A 26533-nucleotide genomic window follows, 5' to 3' on the forward strand; every position below is an offset into this window, starting at 1 on the left:
ATGGAAGGCTGCATTAGAGGGAAATGGCTTACAAATCAGCTGACAAAAGGCTGAATACATGCAATGCTTCATTGAGAGGGACAACGAGAAGTCAGTAAAACAGGCTGGCATAGAGTTAAAGTCTATGCAACAATTTAAATATCTTGGTTGAGGCATGATGGGAATGTCGATGCGGACGTTAGGAGCCACATGAAGAGCACTTGGTGTAAATGGAGGGAGTTGATGGGAATTCTCTGCAGTAAGAATATGCCAAGTAAACTAAAGAGCAAAGTATATAAGATCATGATTAGGCCAGCCATAATGTATGGGGTCAGAATGATCGCCAATGAGGAAGAGAGAACAACAGCTACTTCAGACAGCCAAACTGAGAATGCGAAAGTGGACACTGAGTAAGACGAGAGCTACCCAGTGAAATGGTACAAGCCATGATGCAGCTATCCCCCATCACAGAAAAGCTGAGGGCATATCAACTGACATGGCCGGGTCATGTGAGATGACAAGGTGTGGGGTGTGTTGGCCAGAGAGTACAAGAGCTAGTAGTCAAGGGACAAAGACCACAAAGAAGACCTAGAAAATGGTGCTTTGAGATGGTGAAGGAGGACATGAAGAAGGTTGGCCTCAGGTTGGATGACACAGTTGGCAAGAACACTTGGAGATGAAGAACAAGAGCTGCTGACCTTGATTGATGGGACAAATTGAAGGCAAAGGAGAAGAAAGACATTCTGGTACCATTGTCATTAAGTACATCAGGGTAGATGAGAGGGCTAGCTGAGTTGAGCTAAAGGAAGTTGATGAACGACTTCTGGGGAAATTCTGCGCCATTGTGGTGCAACAGAAAAATGCCCATTCCCACAGATGCCCTTTGCTTCCTTACAGAAAATGATTTCTGTTGGGGTGGGGAAGCAAAGAGAAGCTACACCAGTGTTCACTCACCCCTCCCCGGCAACTCAGATGCTTCTGTTCGGGCAGTTGGGAGAGAAGTAAATCACTGGGTGGGGGGAAGGGGAACTGGGGCTTCCCTGGCCAGCCAGGGACATTAGTCTTGGCTGGGCGGGGGGATGGGGGGAGGAGGAAGAGGAGGAGGAGGATGGAGATGGAGTTTCCCCTCCCCCTTCCCTTCCCGGCTGCTCTGTGCAGGGCTGGGTCAGATCAATCCCCAGAAAGTTCTTCTGGCTACAGGAAGCTCTGCACCGCAGGAGGGGCTTGGGAGGGAGAGTTCTGAGGGGGGTGTGTGTGAAGCTCAGCAGGGGGTTGGGTGTAGGGAGGTCTGGATGCAAGGGGGTAGGGCAGACAAGGGGAGCAGCTCCCTGTACAGTAACCCTTCCCCCATCAACACACCAGGGAACCCTCCCATTGAGGCCCCCCCCCTGAAATCTGGAGCCCCCCACTGAGTCTCCCAAACCCCCACCCTGCTAAGCCTCACCCCATGTATCAGGAGCCCCCCACCTCACTGAGCCCTAACTATCTTCACCTGGGTTCCCCTGCACCCAGAACCCTACACCGAGCCCCTGTGCACCTAGGACACTCCCCCCCGCAACAGCACCTAGCTCTCCATCGAGTTGCCCGCACTCAGATTGCACCACACAGAACCCTGGTACTCTTGAGGGAATTCTGCACCAAAAAATTAAAAATTTTAAACTTTTGCATATTTTATTTATCAAAATAACACAGAAACACAATAACAATATAATCACACCATGTTCAGTTATTTTGGTAAGTTATTTCAAAATACTTGTTAGCAAATAATTGAACATGGTATGATTATATTGTGTTATTTTGACAAATAAAATATGCAGAATTTAAAAATATTGTGCGCAGAATTCCCTTGGGAGTAAAATTAACTCTGTAGAGTAAGCAACAGTAATAGGGCTAAATCTTGATCTCATTTTGAGCAGGGGGTTGGACTAGATGACCTCCTGAGGTCCCTTCCAACCCTGATATTCTATGATTCTATGATTGAAATAAGTAGTTTTACGGCTGACATCACTGGGCCCAGGCTTGACCTGTGAAGAGCAAACAGAACAGTTTAAGTGAATGGGAGTGAAAATAGCAAGGTATGCAACTGAATGCTGGGGAAACACTCAAATAAAACAACATAAGCGATGTTTGATGCCAGTAAAGGGATTCGAGTAAGAAATGATCCCAGTGAGCCAAGGAGGTAGTGGAATGTCACCCAGTGTCAGGACTTCAGACAGCCAAGAGAATAATCCCTGAAATCAGAGTTTTATCAAAGAAACATAGATTTAAGCTTAAGTGTCAAAAAGCACAGACTTAATGGCATATAGGTGTGTTTAAAATGATCATATTTACCCTATCAAGGACATACATTATATAGTAATATTTGTTTCCAGCACCTTCAATCAGTGTAAATTGAGTGTTTTTTTTATTTTTAAGCTATCACTCCATTTACACATTGTGGTATAATATTCTAATGGACACAAATCCTTGTTCATTCTCTCTCTCTCTGTGTCATAAAATTCTGCTGAGATGCAGGAGGCCGGGGTCATGGTACACTACAGATGGCTGACAGCCTCTTTTTCCCTATTTATTTAATTTTAGAAATCTAATCATGATGCATCAGAACCTTTCTAATCTTTCTAACGTGTTTTGTGCAAACAGCTTGGCTGACTGCAGAGTTTTATTTGCTTTGGGAGTGCATTAATTTTTCCAGAATTAAGAAACATGACATGATAAAATGCCCTGTATATTTCACAAGATACCATTCTCTGACACTGCTGCTGTCAACAGAAACATACAGCTTGCTGTGCTGGGAAGTACCAAGGGATTCTTGAGAGGAGGGAACTATAGAATCATAGAATATCAGGGTTGGAAGGGACCTCAGGAGGTCATCTAGTCTAACCCCCTGCTCAAAGCAGGACCAATCCCCAACTAAATCATCCCAGCCAGGGCTTTGTCAAGCCTGACCTTAAAAACTTCTAAGGAAGGAGATTCCTCCACCTCCCTAGGTAGCGCATTCCAGTGTTTCACCACCCTCCTAGTGAAAAAGTTTTTCCTAATATCCAACCTAAACCTTCCTCACTGCAACTTGAGACCATTACTCCTTGTTCTGTCATCAGCTACCACTGAGAACAGTCTAGATCCATCCTCTTTGGAAACCCCTTTCAGGTAGTTGAAAGCAGCTATCAAATCCCCCTCATTCTTCTCTTCCGCAGACTAAACAATCCCAATTCCCTCAGCCTCTCCTCATAAGTCATGTGTTCCAGTCCCCTAATAATTTTTGTTGCCCTCCGCTGGACGTCTTCCAATTTTTCCACATCCTTCTTGTAGTATGGGGCCCAAAACTGGACACAGTATGAGGCCTCACCAATGTCGAATAGAGGGGAATGATCACATCCCTCGATCTGCTGGCAATGCCCCTACTTATACATCCCAAAATGCCGTTGGCCTTCTTGGCAACAAGGGCACACTGTTGACTCGTATCCAGCTTCTCGTCCGCTGTAACCCCTAGGTCCTTTTCTGCAGAACTGCTGCCTAGCCATTCAGTCCTAAGTCTGTAGCGATGCATGGGATTCTTCCGTCCTAAGTGCAGGACTCTGCACTTGTCCATGTTGAACCTCATCAGATTTCTTTTGGCCCAATCCTCCAATTTGTCTAGGTCCCTCTGTATCCTATCCCTACCCTCCAGCGTATCTACCTCTCCTCCCAGTTTAGTGTCATCTGCAAACTTGCTGAGGGTGCAATCCACACCATCCTCCAGATCATTTATGAAGATATTGAACAAAACCGGTCCCGACCCTTGGGGCACTCCACTTGCTACCGGCTGCCAACTAGACATGGAGCCATTGATCACTACCCGTTGAGCCTGACAATCTAGCCAGCTTTCTATCCACCTTATCGTCCACTCATCCAGCCCATACTTCAACTTGCTGGCAAGAATACTGTGGGAGACCGTGTCAAAAGCTTTGCTAAAGTCAAGGAATAACACGTCCACTGCTTTCCCTTCATCCACAGAACCAGTTATCTCATCATAGAAGGCAATTAGATTAGTCAGGCATGACTTGCCCTTGGTGAATCCATGCTGACTGTTCCTGATCACTTTCCTCTCCCCTAAGTGCTTCAGAATTGATTCCTTGAGGACCTGCTCCATGATTTTTCCAGGGACTGAGGCTGACTGGCCTGTAGTTCCCAGGATCCTCCTCCTTCCCTTTTTTAAAGATGGGCACTACATTAGCCTTTCTCCAATCGTCCGGGACCTCCCCCGATCGCCATGAGTTTTCAAAGATAATGGCCAATGGCTCCGCAATCACATCCACCAACTCCTTTAGCACTCTTGGATGCAACGCATCCGGCCCCATGGACTTGTGCTTGTCCAGCTTTTCTAAATAGTCCTGAACCACTTTTCTCCACAGAGGGCTGGTTACCTCCTCCCCATGCTGTGCTGCCCAGTGCAGCAGTCTGGGAACTGACCTTGTTCCTGAAGACAGAGGCAAAAAAAGCATTGAGTACATTAGCTTTTTCCACATCCTCCATCACTAGGTTGACTCCCTCATTCAGTAAGGGGCCCACACTTTCCCTGACTTTCTTCTTGTTGCCAACATACCTGAAGAAACCCTTCTTGTGATTCTGAACATCTCTTGCTAGCTGCAACTCCAGGTGCGATTTGGTCTTCCTGATTTCACTCCTGCATGCCCGAGCAATATTTTTTTACTCTTCCCTGGTCATTTGTCCAATCTTCCACTTCTTGTAGGCTTCTTTTTTGTGTTTAAGATCAGCAAGGATTTCACTGTTAAGCCAAGCTAGTCGCCTGCCATAATTACTATTCTTTCTACACATCAGGATGGTTTGTCCCTGTAACCTCAATAAGGATTCTTTAAAACACAGCCAGCTTTCCTGGACTCCTTTCCCCCTCATGTTATTCTCCCAGGGGATCCTGCCCATCAGTTCCCTGAGGTTGTCAAAGTCTGCTTTTCTGAAGTCCAGGGTCCGTATTCTGCTGCTCTCCTTTATTCCTTGTGTCAGGATCCTGAACTCCACCATCTCATGGTCACTGCCTCCCAGGTTCCCATCCACTTTTGCTTCCCCTACTAATTCTTCCCGGTTTGTGAGCAGCAAGTCAAGAAGAGCTCTGCCCCTACTTGGTTCCTCCAGCAATTGCACCAGGAAATTGTCCCCTACCTATTCCAAAAACTTCCTGGATTGTCTGTGCACCACTGTATTGCTCTCCCAGCAGATATCAGGGGGATTGAAGTCTCCCATGAGAACCAGGGCCTGCAATCTAGTAACTTCCATTAGTTGCCGGAAGAAAGCCTCGTCCACCTCATCCCCCTGTAACTGTAGCTTACTTAAAAAACAAACCAAAAAACGTTCCGAGTATCCCCTACATCCTGTTGAATACAGGCATGTATTCTTAACATGTCAAGATGACCCTGACATGTTATCTTTAACGTAATTAATACACCTGATAGTTACTGCTGTATTGTGGCATTTGATCTGCTTGATGAGTTAAGAAATGTATATACCTAGGTATACAGTGTTCTTAGGTGTGACCTTTTAAATATTTAGTTTAGTGGAGTAGTGATAAGCCTCCACTAATGGATGCATTTAGCTGTTTTGTTTTTGCTGTGTTTGCTAGAAACCACAATTCCCCTTTGTGCAAAGGACATCAGTGACGATTTGAGGAAGAAGTTTGCTTTTCTTTCTGGTGAGTATGGTAAATGTTCCCCATGTTCTCTGTGTAAAGTAATTTAATTTGCTGCATGAACCTATGCACTGTTTGGCAAAATGATACTATACACAGGCGATTATTCATCAGGTCATCTCTGGTGCCACTAGAAGTGTTGTTAATAAAACATTGTGGCAGTTTGAAAGACCGCTTTAGGTTTCTTTCTCAAGCCATGCTACAAAATATTCCACTCTTCATACATTTAGAGCATTCACAAGTATGGTGCTTTGAAATAGAATATGTTTCTATAGGTTTGTGGCCAGTTTACAAGTATTAACCCTTTTTTTCCTGACTTCTTTGTCATCACATCCTAAGTATGCTGATACAGAGATTAAGTGATACAGCTGGTTACCCCTCCCAGACCCCAACATCTGATAGTTTTGATAGTTCTAACTCTTTTATGTGGGAAATGTGCCTTTGAAACCCAAACTAGAATTTGGCCCATAATACTGAAACATTTTAGGGGCCAATTCCCAGGTCCTTTCTTAGTTTTTCGTCTGATCCCTCCTGAGGAAAGTTCCTGCCTGAAGATAGGTTCTATTGAAAATAGCACCCCTTATGTCCCATTTTCAAAAGTGATTTTATGGTATGTCCACACTGGAATAAAAGACATGGGGCTGGCCTGAATCAGCTTACTTGGGCGTATGGGGCTCGGGCTGCAGGCCTAAAAGTTGCTGTTCAAACTCTGGCTTGAACCTGAGATCTGGGATCCTCCTCCCTCGTGAGGTCCCCGAGCTTGGGCTCCAGTCTTGGCCCGACTGTCTACACAGCAATTTTACAGCCCCACAGCCCAGGTCCTGCGAGCCCAAGTCAGCTGACCCAGGCCATCCACAGGTGTTTAATTGCTGTACCCTTAGAAACCGAAGGGTAAAATTTTCAGAAGTGCCTAAAGGCCAGATTGTTTAAGGTAATTAGGTGTCTACTGGGATTTTCAAAAGCACCTCCACACCTATCTGCATTGTTAGGCATATAGATACCTTTAAAAATCAGATCCTAAGTGTCTTAGGAGCCCAAATCTCATTGACGCTCAGTGAGACTTAGGCTCCCAAGTGTCACGTCTGAAAATGGGATTTAGGGGCATTTGAAAATCGTACCAAAGAATTTATTAGAAAATGATGATCTTCCTGCAGAATTTTTGAAAATTCTATCCCTATGTAGGCTGGTCATCTTTCTCCCCAGTCCAAGAAGGATGGACCCCATACCCTGATTGGGCCCTTTTCCTCAGGGCTTCATTTACTGGGGGCACCGACAATCTTTCACAAAAACCCAAGAATAAACAGTTCAACATAGATCCAACAGTTAGTTCCCTTGACCTAGGCCATTCTTGCCAGAACCTCCCTGCTTCTGGCAGGTCTTCCTCAGTCCTCCTATGAGCCATCTGCCTTGGAGTCATCCTGCCCCATGGCCTATACAGGAACCAGCCTGCTTCCTGTAGCTCTCCACCTCAATGGAGCTCTTTATAGGAATCGCCTAACCCGGTGGGTCTGATCATTCCCTCTACCTGGCCCAAACACCTGGTCTTAAAGAACAATGCTGACTGGTCTCTGGTCTTCACAGGGGCAGACCACCTAGTACACCCTGCTATAAAGAATTCCATTGGATTGTTCCTAAACCCCATGGAAAGTGTATGATTTTTCTCTTCAGTTTCAGGATCATGAAAACATGGAGCTTTTGGATTGGGTCATTTGGATTTCTCTCCAGCACTTCCATGTTGCAGTACCGAACTGTTTGTTCTCACCAGCAGGTGCCAGTAACACCCTGTTGGTATTGCAATGAGGATACACTTTTATGAAAAAATCCTGCCCTGGGTTGCATAGGTGCAATGATGGAATAGGAGGAGAAAAGATGCCAGGATTCTCTCTCTTCCCCATCCCTTCGGTGCACCCTCAAAGCAACTGGGCAGGAATCCAACAGGGCAGGCTCATGGCATGAGGGCACAGTGAGTCCCCGGCAACCATGAATGATGCCGATGGTTGGCAGCAGAGGCTACAATGAGCAACAATGAATGCTGCAGTGTTTCCCCAGATCCTCCATGCCCCAAATCACCCTGTCTGGTATTTGTAGGATGTGTCTGAGATCCTTAGCATAGGCAGAACCTGCTTTACTTCCTGACTTCGCCCCCCACCCTCTCCAATATACAAAGCTCAAAAGGGATAGGGTAGGATTTTGCCTTTAGTCTGTAGATGTTAAAGATGTAAGTGCTATTTATGACTACTATTGGACTAGCTGCATGTTTTATTTTAAATTGGGGCTTTTTCGGCTTGGCATGTTTTCTGGACAAACTGTACAGACAAGCACTATTCTGTTACTTGTAGGTGGCCGAGGGAAAGACAACGGTTGGATCATCACGTTTCCTGAAAACTCCCATTTCAATGAAGCATCGGAGGAGGTTCTAACGAAAGTCTTAACATACTTAACTTCGGTCCCAAGGTACGGTGCTGCCTTCCCGCTTTCGTGCTTCGTTAGCAGAGGTTCCCATCTGATCTGGTGTCGGACATGTGAGCTGCAATACAATTGCCTCATTGTGAATGAAGCTAGCTAGAGAAGGAAGAAATTACCTGCAAAGCCTCATGATGTTGAGCCAGAGTGTTACATTGGTAGTTCTTATACCGATAACTACATAATAAAAAGTAGATTTTTGTCCCTATTGGTTGCTGGTTTCATAAACTTACCTGATGACGACAATAATTAATGGAATCACTTGGCTTAATCTTAGATGGGTGTCAGCACTCAAAAATGATAAGCCACTGGCAAGTCATTTGGGATATATTTTGCACATGCAAGTGGAGAGTATGTTAATTTGGAAAAAGAGAGAGACACCTTGAGAAGTAAAATAACTAAAAGAACAAAGCCATTTGGTTTAATACCTTCCCAGATCATTATACTTGCTCTCCTGGTGCTGTACTGCATTTTCCAGTACCGTTTTTCTATAGCAACATTTACTCGCTGACAGTCTACCAGTCCCACAAGGTAGTTACACTAGAATTAATGGATCTGAACAATTTCTTGTTCCTGAGGTTGGTGGATTGAAGTTACCTGAAATGCTTAATCTCTTTTTTCACTCCATATCACCTATTTTGGCAAATTGCTACAGAGGGAGCAGGGTGAAGAAGACATCTAGGTGGCCATCAACTACTGTCCTGGAAAAGTGCCATGAGTTTTCTCACAAACTCAAGGACAAAGAGTTGCTGGGTTCTCGTGCCCTAGTTAATCTTGAGTGACTTGCATTCTACATCTACCCTCCTCATAGTTGTGCTGGTAACAAAGCAAAACTCCCAGGGCAGCTAGGTTGTATGCAGTGTGGTTATAGTTGTGTTGGTCCCAGGATATTAGGTGGCAGTCCCTGCTAGCCACCAGTTCCTCCAAGAGAGGGCTTCTGTCAGCGTAGCCTTCCGAGTAGAGCTGGGCATGTGCAAACGGACCTTGCAGTCTCTGGTGGTGAACCAGCCTCTGCAAGGTCATTGGGTCAGGCTCCATTTCCATCTCTAGTCATTTCTCTTCTGCTATTTCCCTTACTTGCCGCTTCTTCCTGCTTTACTCCCCCACCCGACTCCTCTCCTTTCCTTCATATCCTTTCACTTCCCATTCCCCTTTTCTGTGTTTCTTTCTCTCACTCTCACTCTTTGCTCAGATTTTTCTGTCTTCACTTCACACACTGCCAGGCAGCTTCATATCAGGCGATGGTTAAAACTTGGCATTCATGGAAACCAGGTCATAGAAAGATGGTTTTTTCTGAGTCTGTTGACAGTAGTGGTAATGCATCTCTGGTCAGCAGGGGGTGTGGCGTGTGACTATATGAGACCACTGCTCAACCTTGTTGATTGCAAAACGGACATACACTTAAAGTGTAGTAACCGGATTCCTAGATATGGTTGTACTTGTATCGTAGACAGGGGCTCATCTGAACACTTGCGTTATCCCCCAGTGTGTAGAACTAGAATGCTGCTCAGTTATCTATTAGGGTTGGGATTTTCAAAGGAATTTAAGGGAGTTCTTAGGCTCCTTTGCAAATTCCAGCTCCAAAGTAATGTGGATTTGCAAGGAACTTTCCAAACTGCACACACAGCCCACTCAAGTGCAAATAAAATTCCCATCGAACAGGAGCAACTTTGCATGTTTCTAATGTCAAGCTTGCTGTCAAATAACAGTGAGGTAAGTTTGTTGAGTTTATTTCTGGAACCAACTGTAGAAAATTAGTTTCAAATGGACTTTTAATGTTTATGAAAGGTGAGAGAGGTATTGTGTTCTGCGTATTTATGATAACTTTGTGTGTGTGTTTTTTACTGGGACTTAAATGGATTGCTCTCAAAATGTTACCTAGCTACTTGGTATTTTCTTGTCTTGTAGTCAACATGAAACCGACACAAAATTTATGCTAATCCTGGATAGAAGATTGGATACATGGACGTCTGTCAAAATGACTCTCCAAAGGATAGCAGTAAGCCCTTTTTATTGTTAAATGCTTTGTTAAGCTATTGAGTCGTCATGTACATTGTTTCAGATTGTGAAAACATCAGTAGACCAGACCTGTTGAACTAGTCTTTCTTTCAAGGCATTTCTATGACCCTTTTCACCATAGTAAAAGCAGGTATTATGATGTGCCTAATTTGTATGCATATTTTAGCTGTTTGGACATCCAACTGATCATTTGCCTGTGCTCATGCAAATTAGTCACACAGCTGTGTACACATTTTTGTGCCCTGCTCTGGGCATTTGATGTTTAGACAATCCATCTCAGCATATATGCTATGTGTAGATTCTGATTTTTAGCAGCAGATGATTATTTTACCCTTAATTGGGCAATGTTTTATTTACTGCAAAATAGCCTTCAAAATAGTTCCCTGCCCTAATTTTTATATGTAAAAAATCAGGGAAAAACTACTTTGAAGGTTATATGTGTGTGCCCATGTATATAATGGGGTAACTGTAGACTGTATTCAAAATGTTACAGGGATTGGGACCCAGACCTCAGAGCAGATGCATCTCATAGTCTTGCATGGATCAGCCTCAGAAACAATTATTGAGCCTGTCCAGTAACTGCCACACTCTGTTCTGGATGTTTCTCGATTCTTCTAGCTGACTTGCTCTGCCCTGCTCCCTGCAAGTGTGTGGAGATGTAATATCCAGCTAAGATCCATGTCTCCTTCCCACTGCTTCTCTCCTTCTCCTCTGGAGAAACAAACTAAAATGCTGCCATATAAAGCACGTTTGTACAGATATATGTATATAAAATGTGTCTCTCTTAATTAACTAGAGCAGATGTACCATCAGATGCTGAATAAATCTCACAAGTAACACTCCCCTCCCCAGTCAACAGTATGTGATCTTTTGCAAAAATTAATATGTAGTCTAAAAGTGCTACACTGGTGTATATAAAAATTCAATTTTATAATGAATGGAGGCTGTACTAAAAAAGCTGGCAGTGAAAGGCCAGATCTAAACTGACCTTGCTACAGTGGAAGGTGAAAAGAAATGTTCTGAAAAGGTCACAATCATCACCGTCGCCTCCTCCTGTAACACAGGGCAAGTCTACACTACTTCTCTTCGGCGTAGCTGCTCCGTTTTTGGTGGGGATGCACTATGTCCATGGGAGAGCACTCTCCTGTTGGCATAATTACTCCACCTTGGTGAGAAGCGGAAGCTCAGTCAGCGGGAGAGTGTCTCAGGCCAACATAGCACTGGTATGGACAGCGCAAAACATGCATATTTGGATGGGAGGGCTTTTTCACACCCCTGAGCGACATAAGTTATATCAACTTAGGTTGTGGTGTACACCTGCCCACAAAGAGGCACTTCAGATGAAGAGTTGGATATGAAAACTCAGCAGATAGAGAATGAGGCAAAGAGTTTATCAAGAAGAGTGTATAAGTTAGACCACTTTGCACCGAAATCTCGTTGGGCTAGCTGATGCCCCATCAGGTCAGATCTTAAGCGTTAACAAGTGTTTGACTGTTGCTGAATGTGGCATTAAGGACATTTTTGCTGATAAGCATCTAGTGGCAGTAATGGTATTTTTGGATAGTTAAAATAAATCATGACTGTCAGAGCCTGGTCCTATTGCCTTTACACGGGCAAAACTTGCATTGATCCCAGCGGGGGCTTTTTCTGGTTCAGGACTGGCCCTTGAATGCCGTTTTCCATTTAAATAGCTTGAAACCAATTTTTTAGAATGAGAGCTTTACTTGCCTGTCCTGATTTAGCTTTCACAAAAGTGCCTGCCCTTTACATTTCATTTTAAATGGTACATGAGCATGTGATCTCACAAGATATGCTCTGTGCATTTCCTTCTGCATCCTGTATATCTGAGCACTTAAGGCAGTGCTGTGTGCAAACAATACAGAGACATCCAATGTAACTAAGAATGAAAGACCGAAAAATCTGTGCACATCAAGTTGTAAGACTTTGGAGTTCTGCCTGTGAAAAGACAGGAGTAGGATCAGCCCTTAAGATGCCTCTCTCAGGTGCATGTAACTGGGAAAACAAACTAACTAGTTTTAAGATGGAGCTTGATAAGTTTCAGAGTAGCAGCCCTGTGAGTCTGTAAAAAGAAGAGGAGGACTTGTGGCACCTTAGAGACTAAGCAATTTATTTGAGCATAAGCTTTCGTGAGCTACAGCTCACTTCATCGGATGCATTCAGTGGAAAATACAGTGGGGAGATTTATATACACAGAGAACATGAAACAATGGGTGTTACCATACACACTGTAATGCCAGTGATCAGGTAAAGTGAGCTATTACCAGCAGGAGGGGGGCAGGAATCTTTTGTAGGGATAATCACTATCTTTTATTGAACTAACTTCTGTTGGCCAAGAGGCAAGCTTTTGAGTTTACACAGAGTTTTTTCTTCAGGTCGGTGTCTAACTACCTATTTGCAGACATGTACGCAGCGCTGTTGTAGCCATGTTGGTCCCAAGGTATTAGAGAGACAAGGTGGGTGAGGTGATAATCTTTTCTTGGACCAGTTTCTGTTGGTGAGAGAGACAAGCTTCCCAGCTTATTCCGCAGAGCTCTGTGACCTTATGAAGAATTCTGTGTAAACTCCAAAGCTTGTGTCTCACCCACACGAGTTGGTCCAGTAAAAGAGATCACCTCTCCCTTCCTCCCCCCGTCTCTCTGTTTTGTCTCTCTGTTTGCAAATGTAAGTATCCGCCGGCTCACAGGATGCATGTGCAATGTATGTGCACGTTTGTACCCTCCAATGTAGAACCTCAGGCCCTCCCTGTGAATCCCAGGCCTTAGGATTTGACCGGCTTCGCTTTTCTACGGCATAATTGGGCATATCATTTAAAGATGCGTCTTTCAAGGCCCCCCTAATTCAAGAAATGGGCGTTCTGCTTTCTGAAGGGCTCCCCAGAGAGCGCCCCCAGGAACGAACAGCCCCCAACTCGAGGAAGATTTTTGGCATTCCACCTTAAAAAGAAAAAACGGAGGGAGCGGGCGAGAGTCAATCGCCTGGTGCATGCCTGGTCCGCTCCCGCAGCCGCGCCCCGGGTGAGCCCCCGGGCTCGAGCTGGGATGAGGCGCGCGGGGCCCGGGCGAGGCGGAGCGGGGGCCGCGCTGGCAGCGGCGGCCGCGGCAGCTGTGCGGGGGGCCGGCTTGCGGGCGGGATTGGTCCGCCCCCGCTGAGCGGCGGCTCCCGCCCCGGCACGCCGCCCCGCCAGCCGGGGAAGGCGGCGATGGCCGAGGCGACCCCCGGCGGAGGCATGCGGCGGCCCCGGAGCAATGCGGTAAGGGCCCGGCCTGCCAGCTGCCCAGCCCGGGTTCGCGTGCAAGGCTGCGGCTGAACGGTGCCGGGACCTGGGCGACGCTGCCTTGGCATGCCCTGCATGCGGCCACCCGCCTGCTGCTTGCATCGCCCGCCCGAAAGCTGGAGGGAGGAGGGGGGAGATGTCAACCCTGTCCCCTGATGATTTCAGCCGAGCATCCCAGGACGCACGGTGAGGCGCGTCTCCTTTCGAAGGAGGCGCCGGATCCCCCGGAGATCTCTCTGCAGCCTTGTCCTGCGTGCTGAGGTTGCGTTAAAACCAACAAAATACCTAGCCGAAGGTTTTGTCTGCTGCTTTCCCCAGAAACCCTCTGCGTTCCTGGGGAAAGGCCGTACCGAGAACATCCTGCGGTTGTAACGGCAGCTGGGCAGATAGAGGCTGCATTGGTGAACTCTGCCGCCGGCTCAGAGGGTACAATAAAGCTATCCGAGCATGGTGTAGCTTTGTTAGCTTCAGCAGAAGTAGAAGCTGCCCTACGACTGTCCCAGCGTTTTTGTTGCCTGACTTTGCTCTCCAAGGAGAGAAGAAAGTCACTAACTTTGCAATCTGTGTATTGATCCGTTTCCTGTGTCCGGGATCAAACTTCCTGGTGGGTTTTCCTTTCCTCTTGGTCTGTTCTTCTTTCCCTGGGTGCAGGGAAATCCCAATGGAGGGTTGTCTATTCAGGGGGAGATTATGCTTTTAAATGTAATTCTGAGAAAAGATGGTAAATGCTTTTAGTGCAGAAAATTAAGTAAATAATGGCCATGTTCCTTCCAACCTATGTAAGTCCTAATGTAGTCACAAAACTGTGTGTATTGAAGACAGTAGGATGCTTCACTCCCTAAAAGTGGATTGCCCTTTTTGGGCTTAATTTTTTATGTCCTTCGAGCTTTTGGATCGTTTTTCAAAAAACCCAAATTATAGTGCTACTAAATTAGGAACGCTGTTAAAATATTATCAGCGGGTTGATTCTTTTTCATTGCACAGATTACTTTAAATTCTTTTCTAACTCTCACGTTATAGAGAATGCTAGAAGCTGGAGAAGGGAAGTTGAGTATAAAGGGGTTCATGGGTCTTTTTACCAGGTTTTATCAAGTGACAATGATTCTCTTTAGTATAATGAATGGTAGGACTGGAAGTTCAGCTGGGTTAAGACGCTCCCTCTTTTGGATTTGAGGAGCATAGGGTGTGAAAGTTCCCCACATGTTCTTTCTCTGTCCTATTGTCGCATGACACATTTCTTGCCTTGGCTAATATTGGAGTTGAGCGCAAAGGTGCTGGCTAACCTCCATTAAGGTATAGAGAAGTGCAATGAAGCCTTCATAAACGTTAACTTTGAATAATTATTAAACCAGCTGATTTTTTATTTTTTATTTTCATCTATCATCTTTCCCCTTAAGTTAATACTACACAGAGGACACCTTTCTGCTGGTAGCAGACTTAAAGCAAGGGATTTTTCCATACGTAGTCCATACTAGATATTGATCTGCAAAAGGTACATTTCTTCGTCAAGTACATATCACCTTTTTGCTTCTCGTTAAGTGGTGACCTTGATTGAACATTGATAAAATCACCTTTCATGCAGGAAAATCTTAAAATGCTTTCTAAACAGTAGGAATTCTGTTTCCCATTCTGGAAATGCAGCTACCTCTTGGGTGAAACGTGACACATGTTTAATAGCAAACAGATCCTCTTACTTAAGTTTAGGATACAACATTTAAAAATACCATATCAGACTGGAATTTGCCTGTATCCCAAATGTGACAGACTGGGATAAATCTGTGCCAGATTATGAACTCTATCTTGTATTATGTGTGAAAATGCTCGGAACTATGATTGCATAAGCCTGGACATGCCCAAAGGCAATCTACTGTACTTCATCCCAATGAATCGCAAGGCTTGAGAAAGACGTTTGACACCTTGTTGAAGGACTAACACTAAGGCTTATGTCTACACGAGCACTTTTGTTGGCAAAACTTTGCAAAAGTTTCACCGGCAAATGCACCGGTGTGGACAGCGCTATGTCAGCGGGAGATGCTTTCCTGCTGACATAGCTACTGCTGTTCATTAGGGGTGATTTAATTATGCTGGCAGGAGAGCAGCTACATGGGCAACCTTACAGTGGCACAGCTTTGTTGCTGTAAAGTCCGTAGTGTAGACATGGTGTAAGAGCTGTCACAGAGAAATTTAGGGCCAGGGATGCTGATTGTGTCTCATTTACAGGCCTTGCCCGCGGTGGAACAATAGCTTTTCTACACAGCATCCTGAACAGGGCAAGGAGAGGGGAGGGAGAGTGTAATTGATGGATCTGTAGCTTCACTCTCTGAGCAAAAGGCTCAGAAACAGGGTTCCTATTAAAGAGAAGGATTCTCTTCTGCCCAAGGGGGCGAGAGGACTGATCATTGCCACATTTAAGAAAGAGTTGCAGGAGGAATTCTTCCCAGCCTGACATGTTGACAAACCTCAGCCTCACAGGGAGGGTACATTTCAGGACTTTTGTTTTCAAAGATCTGTAATGTCTTGTGCTTTGAGAGTAAACTCATCCTGGTTAAGCAATTCCTTTGTCAAGCCAGTGTTTCTTGCTATCCTGACATCTTGTCCCTGAAGGGTTTCAATTGAAGTCCAGAGAGTCTCTAGGTGGACCCCTGGATGAGCACATGTAAGAGGCTGGGGGCTTTTGATTTTGGGGTCTAGGGCAGCTGGGCAGCAGCACCCTATGTCCCAAGGAAGGGCATCAGACAAGAGGTCTGAGCCAAGGAGAGTGCCCTGTAGACCTACAGCTTAGATTTTACCCAGATCCAGCTGGTCTGGGAGCACATGGGAGCCAGGAGTGGGTCTACTCTCAACAGACTGTTGACTGCAGAGAGGCACTGGGCCAGAGTTTAACACAACAGCTGTATGAAAGCTTCCCAGTTTGTTCAAAGATCGAGCTATGAGGTCTGCCAGAACTACCGCGTTTGGAAGTGGCAGTGGGCCGGGTCACGTGCTTGTTTATGTCAGTTTGGGCCATTGACTTGATTGGGTGCAGGATTTGGGAGGAATGTAAGCTGTACCTGTCCATTCTCATCTTGCTGTGGCTCCTTGATGGAGCCTTGTGATCTCCTTGGTGGCTGCTGCTCCCCTGCCCAGTTTTCAGAGGAACGTCTGCTGTTGAAATTACTATGCTGTGGGGTGAGACTAATAAACAAATAGTAAAATGGTTTTAAGGCTGAGAGTGGTAAACCTAGGGAATTGCATGTGATACGAATGCAGTTCCAGGGCGGCATACATGCTCTGTCAGTAGTATATAGGCAGACAGGCCTCATAGGGGGGACAACCAGTGCAGATTCTCCCTATGGGTACCTGATTGCAAATGATTTCCTTGAGCCTCCTGAGTTCATGGGACAGGCTAATCTAATGATCAGGAGAGATGCCGTGTGACCATCCATGTGGCTTGCAACAAATGTCCAACCACCTCACAATCTATATATTGTTAGGGAGAACCAAACAGCACAAAATTCTTGAAACAAACCCCTGCATGTTAGCAGAGGAAGCTCTGACTTGAGAGAAGAAAAAATGGCAACAACCCCTCCCCCCATCCGTAATTTGGAGTATTGCAGACTTTCAAGTTGGAGATTTCCCGCTCTTCCAGTTAACACTACCCTTGGCAAAAGAAAGATGAGAATTTTTCTTTGATTCTGACCTTTTGAGGATGGTTGCGTTCCTAGTCAGCAACCTGTCTGAAGTTAACCCACTGATGTGACATAAAATTGGTCTCTGGTTCTGTAACTGTACATGAGTCCTTCTAAACTTTGGCGTGTCAGGTTCACTCCCTCCAAGGATTGTGTTGAGATGCTCAGATGAAACTGCCAGGCTTTGGTTGGGTCTGTGAAACCCTCCTAGGAGACACTGGTGTCTTGACATTATCAAACTGCGAAGTCTAAGACCTCTCCTCTCCCAGAAAACCCACCTCTCTCCGGACCTACCTTGTCTTTTGGGTGGGAGCTTAGTGGTTGGCTACCCCCCTCTGGTTGAGGGTGGTGCTTTACACAGGAATGAGCTTCTTGCCAGACCTTCCCCCCCCCCCTGCCAGTTTCACAGCATCAGTCCTATAAACTTGTGGCAGCTGGCCCTTTAGCTGCTGCCTACATTGGACTTGACCTTAGTCTAGGGTCTGACACCTTCCCTTTCCCCCATACTGTGCCAGAATGTACCACTGTACTACAGCATGCTGACTGACGCCTGTATTCAATTCGTGCCAATAACGCCTACACGCCTCCCTCCCCTCACATGTTTTGGGGACTCCCTAGCGCTGCTGTTCATTGTGGGGTACATCAGAGCTCAGAAAGACATAACGGGCTAGGTGAACCAACCATGGGACCGTCAACAGCAGCAGCATTTGGAGTCCCACTGATTGCCATGCAGAGGGGTGGACAGGCAGCCTGCTTCTCTGGACCACATGGGAGGGGGCTTGCCTTCCCTACTGTGCCAGGGAGAAAACGAAGAGCTCCAGTCAGCCGGACTGCTCGGAAATATCAGGAGGAGCGTGTGAGCGTGCCGTCTCGTTGGGAGAGAGAACTGCAGGCTGTATGGTTCCCAGCAGGTTTGCTAAAGGGAGATTCTGAGCCGGTTGGAAGAAGGGAGTAATAGCTAGTCTTAGAACCAGGTTTGCAAAGCTTTCTATGACTGGGGCCAAGTTTCAATTGGCAACAAGCCCAGGGGCAGGTTCGGCCTGGTGGGAGGTTTTATTGTGCAAGGTTCACAGAGCTCTAGACTGGCAAACGTTTTACTAACCAACATTCGGTATCAAAGCAATAGCGTACAAATATTGGCAAGGAAAGGGTAGGCATCCAGGGTTTGAATCTGAGACAATGTCACTGGCCATTTAGTGGTTCGCTCTTGCTGTCAGAGCGAAATCTTAAGCCCTGGCAAAATTCCCATTGAATGGAACTTAGTTTGTGTTCCTTTATTTTTTCACTCCTGTTTAAAATCACTACAGATGAATATAGCGCATTTATGTGGCTCTTGTGATGCAAAAGAGCACTGACCATTTCTAAGAGGAGCACAATCCTCAATCAGGTTTTTTAAAAATTTTTATTAAGAAAAACATAAGCATGGCCATATTGGCTCAAACTAGCCGATCTCACCCAGTATCCTGTCTTCTGACAGTGGCCAGTGTCAGATGCTTCAGAGGGAATGAACAGAACAGGGTGATTATTGAGTGTTCGTCCCCTGATGTCCAGTCCCAGCTTCTAGCACTCAGAAGTTTAGGGACACCCAGAGCATGGCGTTGCATCCCCATATCATTTTGGCTAATGGCCATTGGTGGACTCATCCTGCATGAACGTATCTAATTCTTTTTTTAATCAAGTTGTACTTTAAGCCCTCACAATGTCTCCTTGCAATGCGTTCCACAGGTTGACCGTGCCTTGTGTGAAGACCGTGCCTTTTGTTTATTTTAAACCTGCTGCTACTCATTTCATTGGATGACCCCTGGTTCCTGTGTTATGTGATGGAGTAAAAAGTGCTTTCTTATTCGCTTTCTCCACAGCACTGAGGATTTCATATATCTCTATCATATCCCCCCTTAGTCGTCTCCTTTCTAAGATGAACTGTCTCAAACTTCTTTAATGTCTCCTCATATGGAAGCTGTTCCATACCCCTGATAATTTTTGTTGCCCTTCTCTGCCCCTTTTCCAATTCTGATATGTCTTTTTTTGAGAGAGTGCAGTTCTGGTTGCCCCCAGTATTCAAAGTATGGGTGTACTATGGATTTACATAGTGGCATTACAATATTTTCTGCATTATTATCTACCCCTTTCCTAATGGTTCCTAACATTCTGATAGCTTTTTCTGATTGCCGCTCTGCATTGAGTGGATGTTTTCGGAGAATTATCCACGATGACACCAAGCTCTGTTTCTTGAGTAGTAACAGCCAATATAGACCGCATGATTTTGTACTTATAGTTGGGATTATGTTTTCCAATGTCCATTACTTTGCATTTATCAATGTTGAATTTTATCTGCCACTTTGTTGCCCAGTCAGCCAGTTCTGTGAGATCCCTTTGTAATTCTTTGCAATCTGCTTTGGACTTAACTGTCTCGAGTAATTTTGTATTGCGTGCAAACTTTGCCACAGTGTAATTTGTGCGTGTCACATCTCAACTGTAAATTATGGCTTCTTTGAACAGTACATAATGGGATGTTTATGGAACCAAACCGTGTTTTGTGTGCACAGATATAGATGCTTGTATTCTTCTTCATCAGAGTGTAGATGCTTATGTGAAAGTCATCTTTCTTCCCGCTCCCCCCCCCCCCCCCCCCGCCAGTTGTACACATTTTTCCCTTGAAAAATGGGCTAGTGAATATTTCATACCAGGGTTTTTTTCATTGCCCCTCAGTGAAAACTTCATTTAATGTAGATTTAACTGGTAGTATCAGGACGTTTCTATCATTTATAATCATATAAATGAAATGGTAATTTACACTTGATAAAGGATTCACATGTTTATGCTGACAAGTTAACGTGCACTTGATACTTTTAAAGTTCTCAAGATACAGTAAGAAAATGTATATATGAGATAATATATGGAGATAGTTTGGCACAACTGGATTTTAGAGAAATATCATACATCTTAATTAACTGGGTTCCTTCTGTCATTTGCTTATCTGTGATTTCAAGTAATTTTTCTTGGCTCCATTGAAATATTCAACATTCTTTTCAGTGTATCATTTACAAGTCTCTACCACTATGTTTGAAATATGGAAATGAGGTTTAATATTTGTGCCACAAATTAAACATTGCCAATAATTATTAAGGATGAGCAGGTTAATTCTGATACACTTCTGAGGAATACATACAAGTACATTACATAATGAATCACGGAGCTAAATTACAGCTACTTCACAGCTATGACTCATTTCTTGGTAGAACATTTTATGGAATGTTTCAAATCCAGCATTTTCATCTGCCAAAGAGCAACAGTTAAAGTAAGGAGGGGTGAGTGAATCATGGATGAGCACAAAGAAATAGTAAGAATTGCTTGAAAAGTAGGCTTTGAATTTTGACCCACTTTTGCAATTGAGTCTCGTCTGAATTTTCACCAGTTGAATGCCCATGTTGATCATCTGCCATGTTTTCCTGCAGGCCTCCTTCCCTGGGAACCTGCAGCTAGTGATGGTTCTACGTCCCACTGGGTTTTTCCAGCGCACTTTCACTGACATTGGATTTCGCTTCAGTCAGGAGGATTTTCTACTCAAATTACCGGTATGAGTATTTCAGCTGTGCATGATGTAATCATAGAATATCAGGGTTAGAAGGGACCTCAGGAGGTTGTCAAGTCCAACCCCCTGCTCAAAGCAGGACCAATCCGCAATGGCCCCCTCAAGGACTGAACTGACAACCCTGGGTTTAGCAGGCCAGTGGCCAACCCACACAGACACAGGCCAAACCACTGAGCTATCCTATCAGAAAAAGTTGGGTCAACTCATTTTATGTGAACAAAAGCGAATATCTATATATTCTAAAATAAGCGTATGTTTTGTTAGCCCGTAATTGATAAATACAAATTTGACCTCAGCTGCATGTAAAATGAAGGCGTGCCATAAAGAAATAATTGGTGCAAAAGCCAATGTTGTAAATACAGTAGAGTCTTGATTTTAAGAATACCAATCTAACGAACGACAAGTTATCTAAACCATTTTTTCCTTACATAAAAATAAATGAGCACATAATGAATACTGTCAGTGAAGAACAAACCAACATCCCTTCATATTTTGATGCCTGGAAATCGTTTTGCAGTGGCTTGAAAGATGAGAAGAAATTTGATGCACTGTACAACACTGCAACTTATGCACTGTACTTACTGTGGTTTTGAGATGTTCAATTTTATGAATCTCTTCAGTCCCCAATTAGTTTGTATAATAGAGATTAGTACATGAAGTTTTGCAGGCGTGATTTGTATGATAATTGTGAAGAAGCTGCAATGAATCAATTAATGATGTTTCTTTGTTCCTAGGTGGTTATGCTGAGCTCAGTCAGTGATTTGCTGATGTATATTGATGAGAAGCAGTTAACTCCGGAGTTCGGGGGCACCTTGGAATACCGTCATAGCGAATGGGTTATCTTCAGAACTGTACGTAGCGCCGCTTATATGGGGTTACTCTGTGTAAAGCCTAGCTCAAGCAGGGCCTGATTCTGCAAAGTGCTGAGAGCTGCCGCCCCCCACTAAAACCCTCCTGGGAGGTGATGAACACCCTCGATTCCCTAGTTAGCGCCCTGCACGATCAAGACCTTTGTGTAGCTCAAGTTATTGGCAGTGCTTAAAGGGATCTGAAAGAAGGGAGATTGTCTGTCTGTCTGTCTGTCTGTCTGTCTGTCTGTCTGTCTGTCATTGCCCCCTCATCTACCTGTCCCCCTGACACATCCCTCCATCAATTTCCATCCCCCGATTGCCCCCCACCTCACCTCTGCTCTTCCTGCAGCTCAGGCATTCTTCACCCCCTTCTCCTAGGCCAGCAGGGTCCTTTCTGTGCCTTCCCAGTGAGGAAGAGGAGCAATCCTGTTGCTCAGAGGAAGGGAGAGGAAGGAGCCAGACCTGCCTTGAACTGCTGGGTTCCTTCTGCTCCCCTCCTGTGTGAATGGTGTCAGCTTCTGAGGGGCGGGGCTCAGAGTTCCGCACAACTCTGATTGGCTGCTCTTGCCTAGGTGGTATTCAAGTGAGGAAAGCAGCGAATCAGAGAGGTTTGCCCCCCTCAGGCTATACAACAAACATGCTCCCCTCAGCGACCCAGCTGGCTTCTTAAATTGTGATTTCCCAGGTACATGACCCGGTGCGCTTTAACCATTGCTTATTGACTAGGATTTGCAAAGGACTCCAAGGGAATTAGGCACAGAATTTCTATAGGAGATGGGCAACTAACTTCCTTAGGCCCCTCATCGCTTTAAAACCATTGTAAAATTCTCTTCACAGCAGATACAGAGATCATCTCCTTTTGTCCCATTGGTTTAAAATGACAAATATTGTGCGTTTTTCTTTGCTTGTGGATTAAAGTAATTGAATAAGGGTGTTTGTTCCTTGCACGTGCAACTCTTTCATATTGCCATTTTTCTATGACTTTGGCCTCCATGCTTTCTCTGAGCTATATCCTGCCATAAATTTCTATGCAGCACCCTTTGATTTCAATGGACTGTCTGCTCACACAGCTATGGTAGGCTGTTCTGCTAATTATTATCCGGACCGCTCAAAATGCTGATGAAAATTGCACCGAATTATTGCTTATGGCTATAATCCTGGAATGAGAGCCGCAAGGGCAGGCCTCTGTATCTACATGGAGCTCATTGCAGGATCGGGGCCACAAGCCTCTCCTTCACGTTCTGCACCTGGCGGCAAGAATTACTGAGAGCACATTGTTAAGCAAAAAGGTGTTTATAACGTAGCCTACTGAGCATAATTTAAAAAATGAGACCGAAAAAAGGTTGATCTCCTTTTTTCCCATTGGACCCCCACGTGGATCGTGACCCCATTTTAACGAGGTCGCCAGGGCTGACTTAGACTTGCTGGGGCTCAGGGCCGAAGCCAAAGCCTGAGGGATTCAGCCCTGGGTGCAAGACTCAGGTTACAGGCCCCTTGGCTGGGACTGAAGCCACTAGGCTTCGATTTTTGACCCCTTCCCTTCGAGGCGGTGGAGCTCAGGGTTTGGCTTTGGCCCCCACACCCAGGGCAGTGGGACTGGGGCAGGCTCAGGCTTCGGTCCCCGCTCCTGGGATCAGGTAGTAATTTTTGTTGTCAGAAGGGAGTCGCAGTCCAATGAAGTTTGAGAACCCCCGGCTTAAATCTTACTATTGTACAAGGATTAAAATACATAAACTTCGCAGCTACTTTGAAACTAATGGCAAAACTCCCATTGACTCTAATATGAGCAGGGTTTGAGCTGCTTTAAGCTCAAATGAGCTTTAAGAGTTAATTGCCCAACTCCCATTGAATTTCAATGGGTTGGGGTGTGCCTAACTCCCTTAGGCTCATCTGAAAATCTCAGCACGGCCCTTAGTGCATTTTTTGATGAGCTCTTAGACTATCCTGATAAGCTGTTGAAATCATTGTCTTCCACCAGGCTATTGAGAGTTTTGCACTAACAGTGAAGGAAATTGCACAGATGTTACAATCTTTCGGCACAGAGCTGGCAGAAACAGAGCTACCAGATGACACGTATTCAATTGAGCGCATCCTGGCTTTGCGCACAGAAAAGTATTGTCAGCTCAAGGTATGCTACTCAGAAACTCAGCTCTATAATAAGTCAGTGTCCTACTGCAAGGTCGGACTTCTGTGGTTTGACTGACTGTTTGTTCTCTCTCTCTCTCTCTCTCTCCCCCTCCCCCATATGCGTGTGTGTCTATTATGACCGTTAAAATAAACTATACCTATCTCTGTATGTTACATCTATATTTGCCTTTCATCCATTCAAACAATTGCCATGCCAACATCCAGGAAACTCTCTGCTCCTAGCTGGTTATTTGATAGCCATGTAGGTGTCAGAGCTCGAGAAACAAAGCAATTCTTGCCCATTCTTGAATGTGCATCACACTCTTCTCCTACAGCGTGTCTTCCAGGAAAGAACTATGGAAGGCTTTGTCAAGTCCAAGTGCAATGCTTCCCTCGTGGATCTGCTTGATAGTACCCAAATTTGGCATATGCAGGGTGAACACAATGCCAATCTCCCACTGACATCAATGGGAGTTTTGCACATATAAAGAGAGCAGAAAAGTGGGATAGATTTGAAGGATAATTTTGCCCTAGAGCGGCATACCTCTTATGAATGTGATTGCAGATTCACAGATACTATGGGGCAAATTCTGTTCTCCCAGTGACTTCAGGAAGGGTCCCTTGGTTTGAGAGGAGGCAGTGAATGTGTAGGTGTAAATATATTGAGAGAATATACTACGGATTTTGTTACCCATGATGTGAGCTTTATCTTAATGTGAGCCCCCTTGTTTTATATAAATCAAATGGGAGTGCAGAACCGGTGTTCGGGGCAGGAGCAGAGTGCAGAGCCCCATGACCCCCACCCCCACCCAGCCTAGGAGCCAGACCTGCTGGCTGCTTCCGGGGCACAGTGCGGTGCTAGGACAGGTAGGGACTAGCCTGCCTTAGTCCCGCAGCACCGCCGACTGGACTTTTATTGGCCCAGTTGCCAGTGCTGACCGGAGCCGCCAGGGTTCCCTGGTTGAAAACCGGACACCTGGTCACCCTACCTGAACAACTGTGTCCCCTCAGCTCTCCAGCCGTGTCCCCTCAGCTCTCCAGCCTGAGATCCCTTTTACACTGCTTTGCTCGTAAACAGCCACCCCTCCAGGCTTTGCCCACACCCGGCCTCTAATATGTAACCTGCTCCCAGCTATACATTATTGAGTGCCGCTAGCTATTCCCTCCACTGCCATAATGGAACTTTCTTTAAACTTCTTCTCTTCTTCCTCCCCATTTGTCATTGGCAAAGCACGAAAGCCTTCCTGTACTTTTTGGCAGAACTCTTCTTTTCTTGTTTCTTTAATATTTAAAGATATATTTTACTTATTTGAGATTATGATTAAAATATTATATGCTTACACAAGGATTTTGGGTACAGCAGCTGCCAACCAAGCTGTTGTTTTTGATACTGCTGCATATGTGAGAGGCCAGACTGGGTATAGTTCTGAAAGCCTTAACTTCAGTTCAGAGATTCGAAGGCCAGAAGGAACCACTGTGATCATCTAGCCTGACTGCCTATATAACACAGGCCATAGAATGTGCGCAAAAGAATTCCTAGAACAGATCTTTTAGAATAATGCCCAATCTTGATATAAAAATTGTTGTTGATGGAGAATCCACCATGACCCATGGTTAATTGTTCCAATGGTTAATTTACTCTCACCATTAAAATTTGTGCTTTAAGAGTAATTGGCCAAGTGCTCCTGTGGATTTGAACCCGCAACCTACCTCCAGCACTGGAGGCAGGAGCCTCAGACCAATGCCAACAACCTGCCTGTTAGATTGCTCATGCATTCAGTAGGGCTAATAATATGTAATATAGGATTAGGTCCTGTATTTGCACGAGAGTGCAATGGGTTAATCTGGTAACGTTTGTATAATTTATATATATCATGTTATGTCATTCCTATGGCATTGTCTTTATAGAAAGCTCCCAATTAGAAATACACACAATGGCAACCAAAATGTGCTCTGTGTATGTATACATAGGTGCATATAAAATATATACAGGATAGGGAAATATCGCTGTATTTTTAGAAACAATTGTAATATGCCAGCTATGCGCTGTAGTTCATGTTTGATTTAACCTTTTGTGTTGAGGAACAAATCCTTAGACAGTGAAGAAAGTGTCTGTTACAAATGTGATAGTAAATTATAGACACGTCAGTGATGCCTGCTTGTTTTCTGGCGAAATCAAAAAGATCATGAGTTTTCATTTGCAGTTAAAATATTGAGATGTTCCTTTAGATTAATCATTCAGTTGAAATCATCTGGTTTTTTTTAATCTTATTCATTAGTTTAAAATATCAAAAAGGCTGGTGAGTTCTTGAACAAAATGTAGCCTAGGTGTGTGTGTGTGTGTGTGTGTGTGTGTGTGTGTTTTCAAGAACATGAAAGATGAAGCTCGATAAGAAATTGTGCACAGATTGCAGTCATAATGATACGAGATTGCTGTCATGGCAACTGAAAGACTGGGGCAGGAGATTTCTGAGTACATATAAGAACTATTTACGCATTTGTGTAGCTGTGATACTGAACAGAAGCCAGTCCTAAAGGTAATGAGAAAAAGAGCAAAACTAATTAAGCACGCTAACTAAGAAATTAACCCCTTTGATATACTGGAAGGGGAAAAATCATATTTAACACCCGTTCAGTTGCTTTTGGTGCTTGGGTTACAGCATCTTCCCGTGTAATGGAATTGTCTGAAACAAAAGGAGACTTTAGGTCTCTGGAGAGCTAAACATGAGAGGGTAAAGTAGCAGCTGTCTCTTGCCTAAAGCATGCTGCGTAATTCCTCTTCCCTTTCGTGTTTCCTGGATTACTGAAGTATCAAACGTGGTCAGAACTTTTGTCCTAGGTCACATCAATCAAGTGCCA

General features: G+C 44.8%; 1 protein-coding gene across 5 annotated transcripts in view; it reads left to right on the plus strand.

Annotated features, from left to right (window-relative positions):
• Nucleotides 1–26533, plus strand: part of MCF2 (MCF.2 cell line derived transforming sequence) — a 96496-nt gene that overhangs the window by 17392 nt on the left and 52571 nt on the right. For 4 of the 5 annotated variants that reach the window (XM_073358419.1, XM_073358421.1, XM_073358422.1 and 1 more), the window contains exons 2-7: nucleotides 5594–5662; nucleotides 7999–8113; nucleotides 10031–10121; nucleotides 20560–20679; nucleotides 21431–21547; nucleotides 23526–23675. In XM_073358419.1, the coding sequence (XP_073214520.1) occupies nucleotides 5594–5662; nucleotides 7999–8113; nucleotides 10031–10121; nucleotides 20560–20679; nucleotides 21431–21547; nucleotides 23526–23675 (662 nt within the window). Of the gene's footprint in view, nucleotides 1–5593; nucleotides 5663–7998; nucleotides 8114–10030; nucleotides 10122–13336; nucleotides 13413–20559; nucleotides 20680–21430; nucleotides 21548–23525; nucleotides 23676–26533 lie in introns of those variants that run through there. The other variant, XM_073358420.1, reaches the window with a different exon arrangement.

This window comes from Lepidochelys kempii, chromosome 9, assembly GCF_965140265.1.
Source record: "Lepidochelys kempii isolate rLepKem1 chromosome 9, rLepKem1.hap2, whole genome shotgun sequence".
NCBI classification, from domain to species: Eukaryota; Metazoa; Chordata; order Testudines; family Cheloniidae; genus Lepidochelys; species Lepidochelys kempii.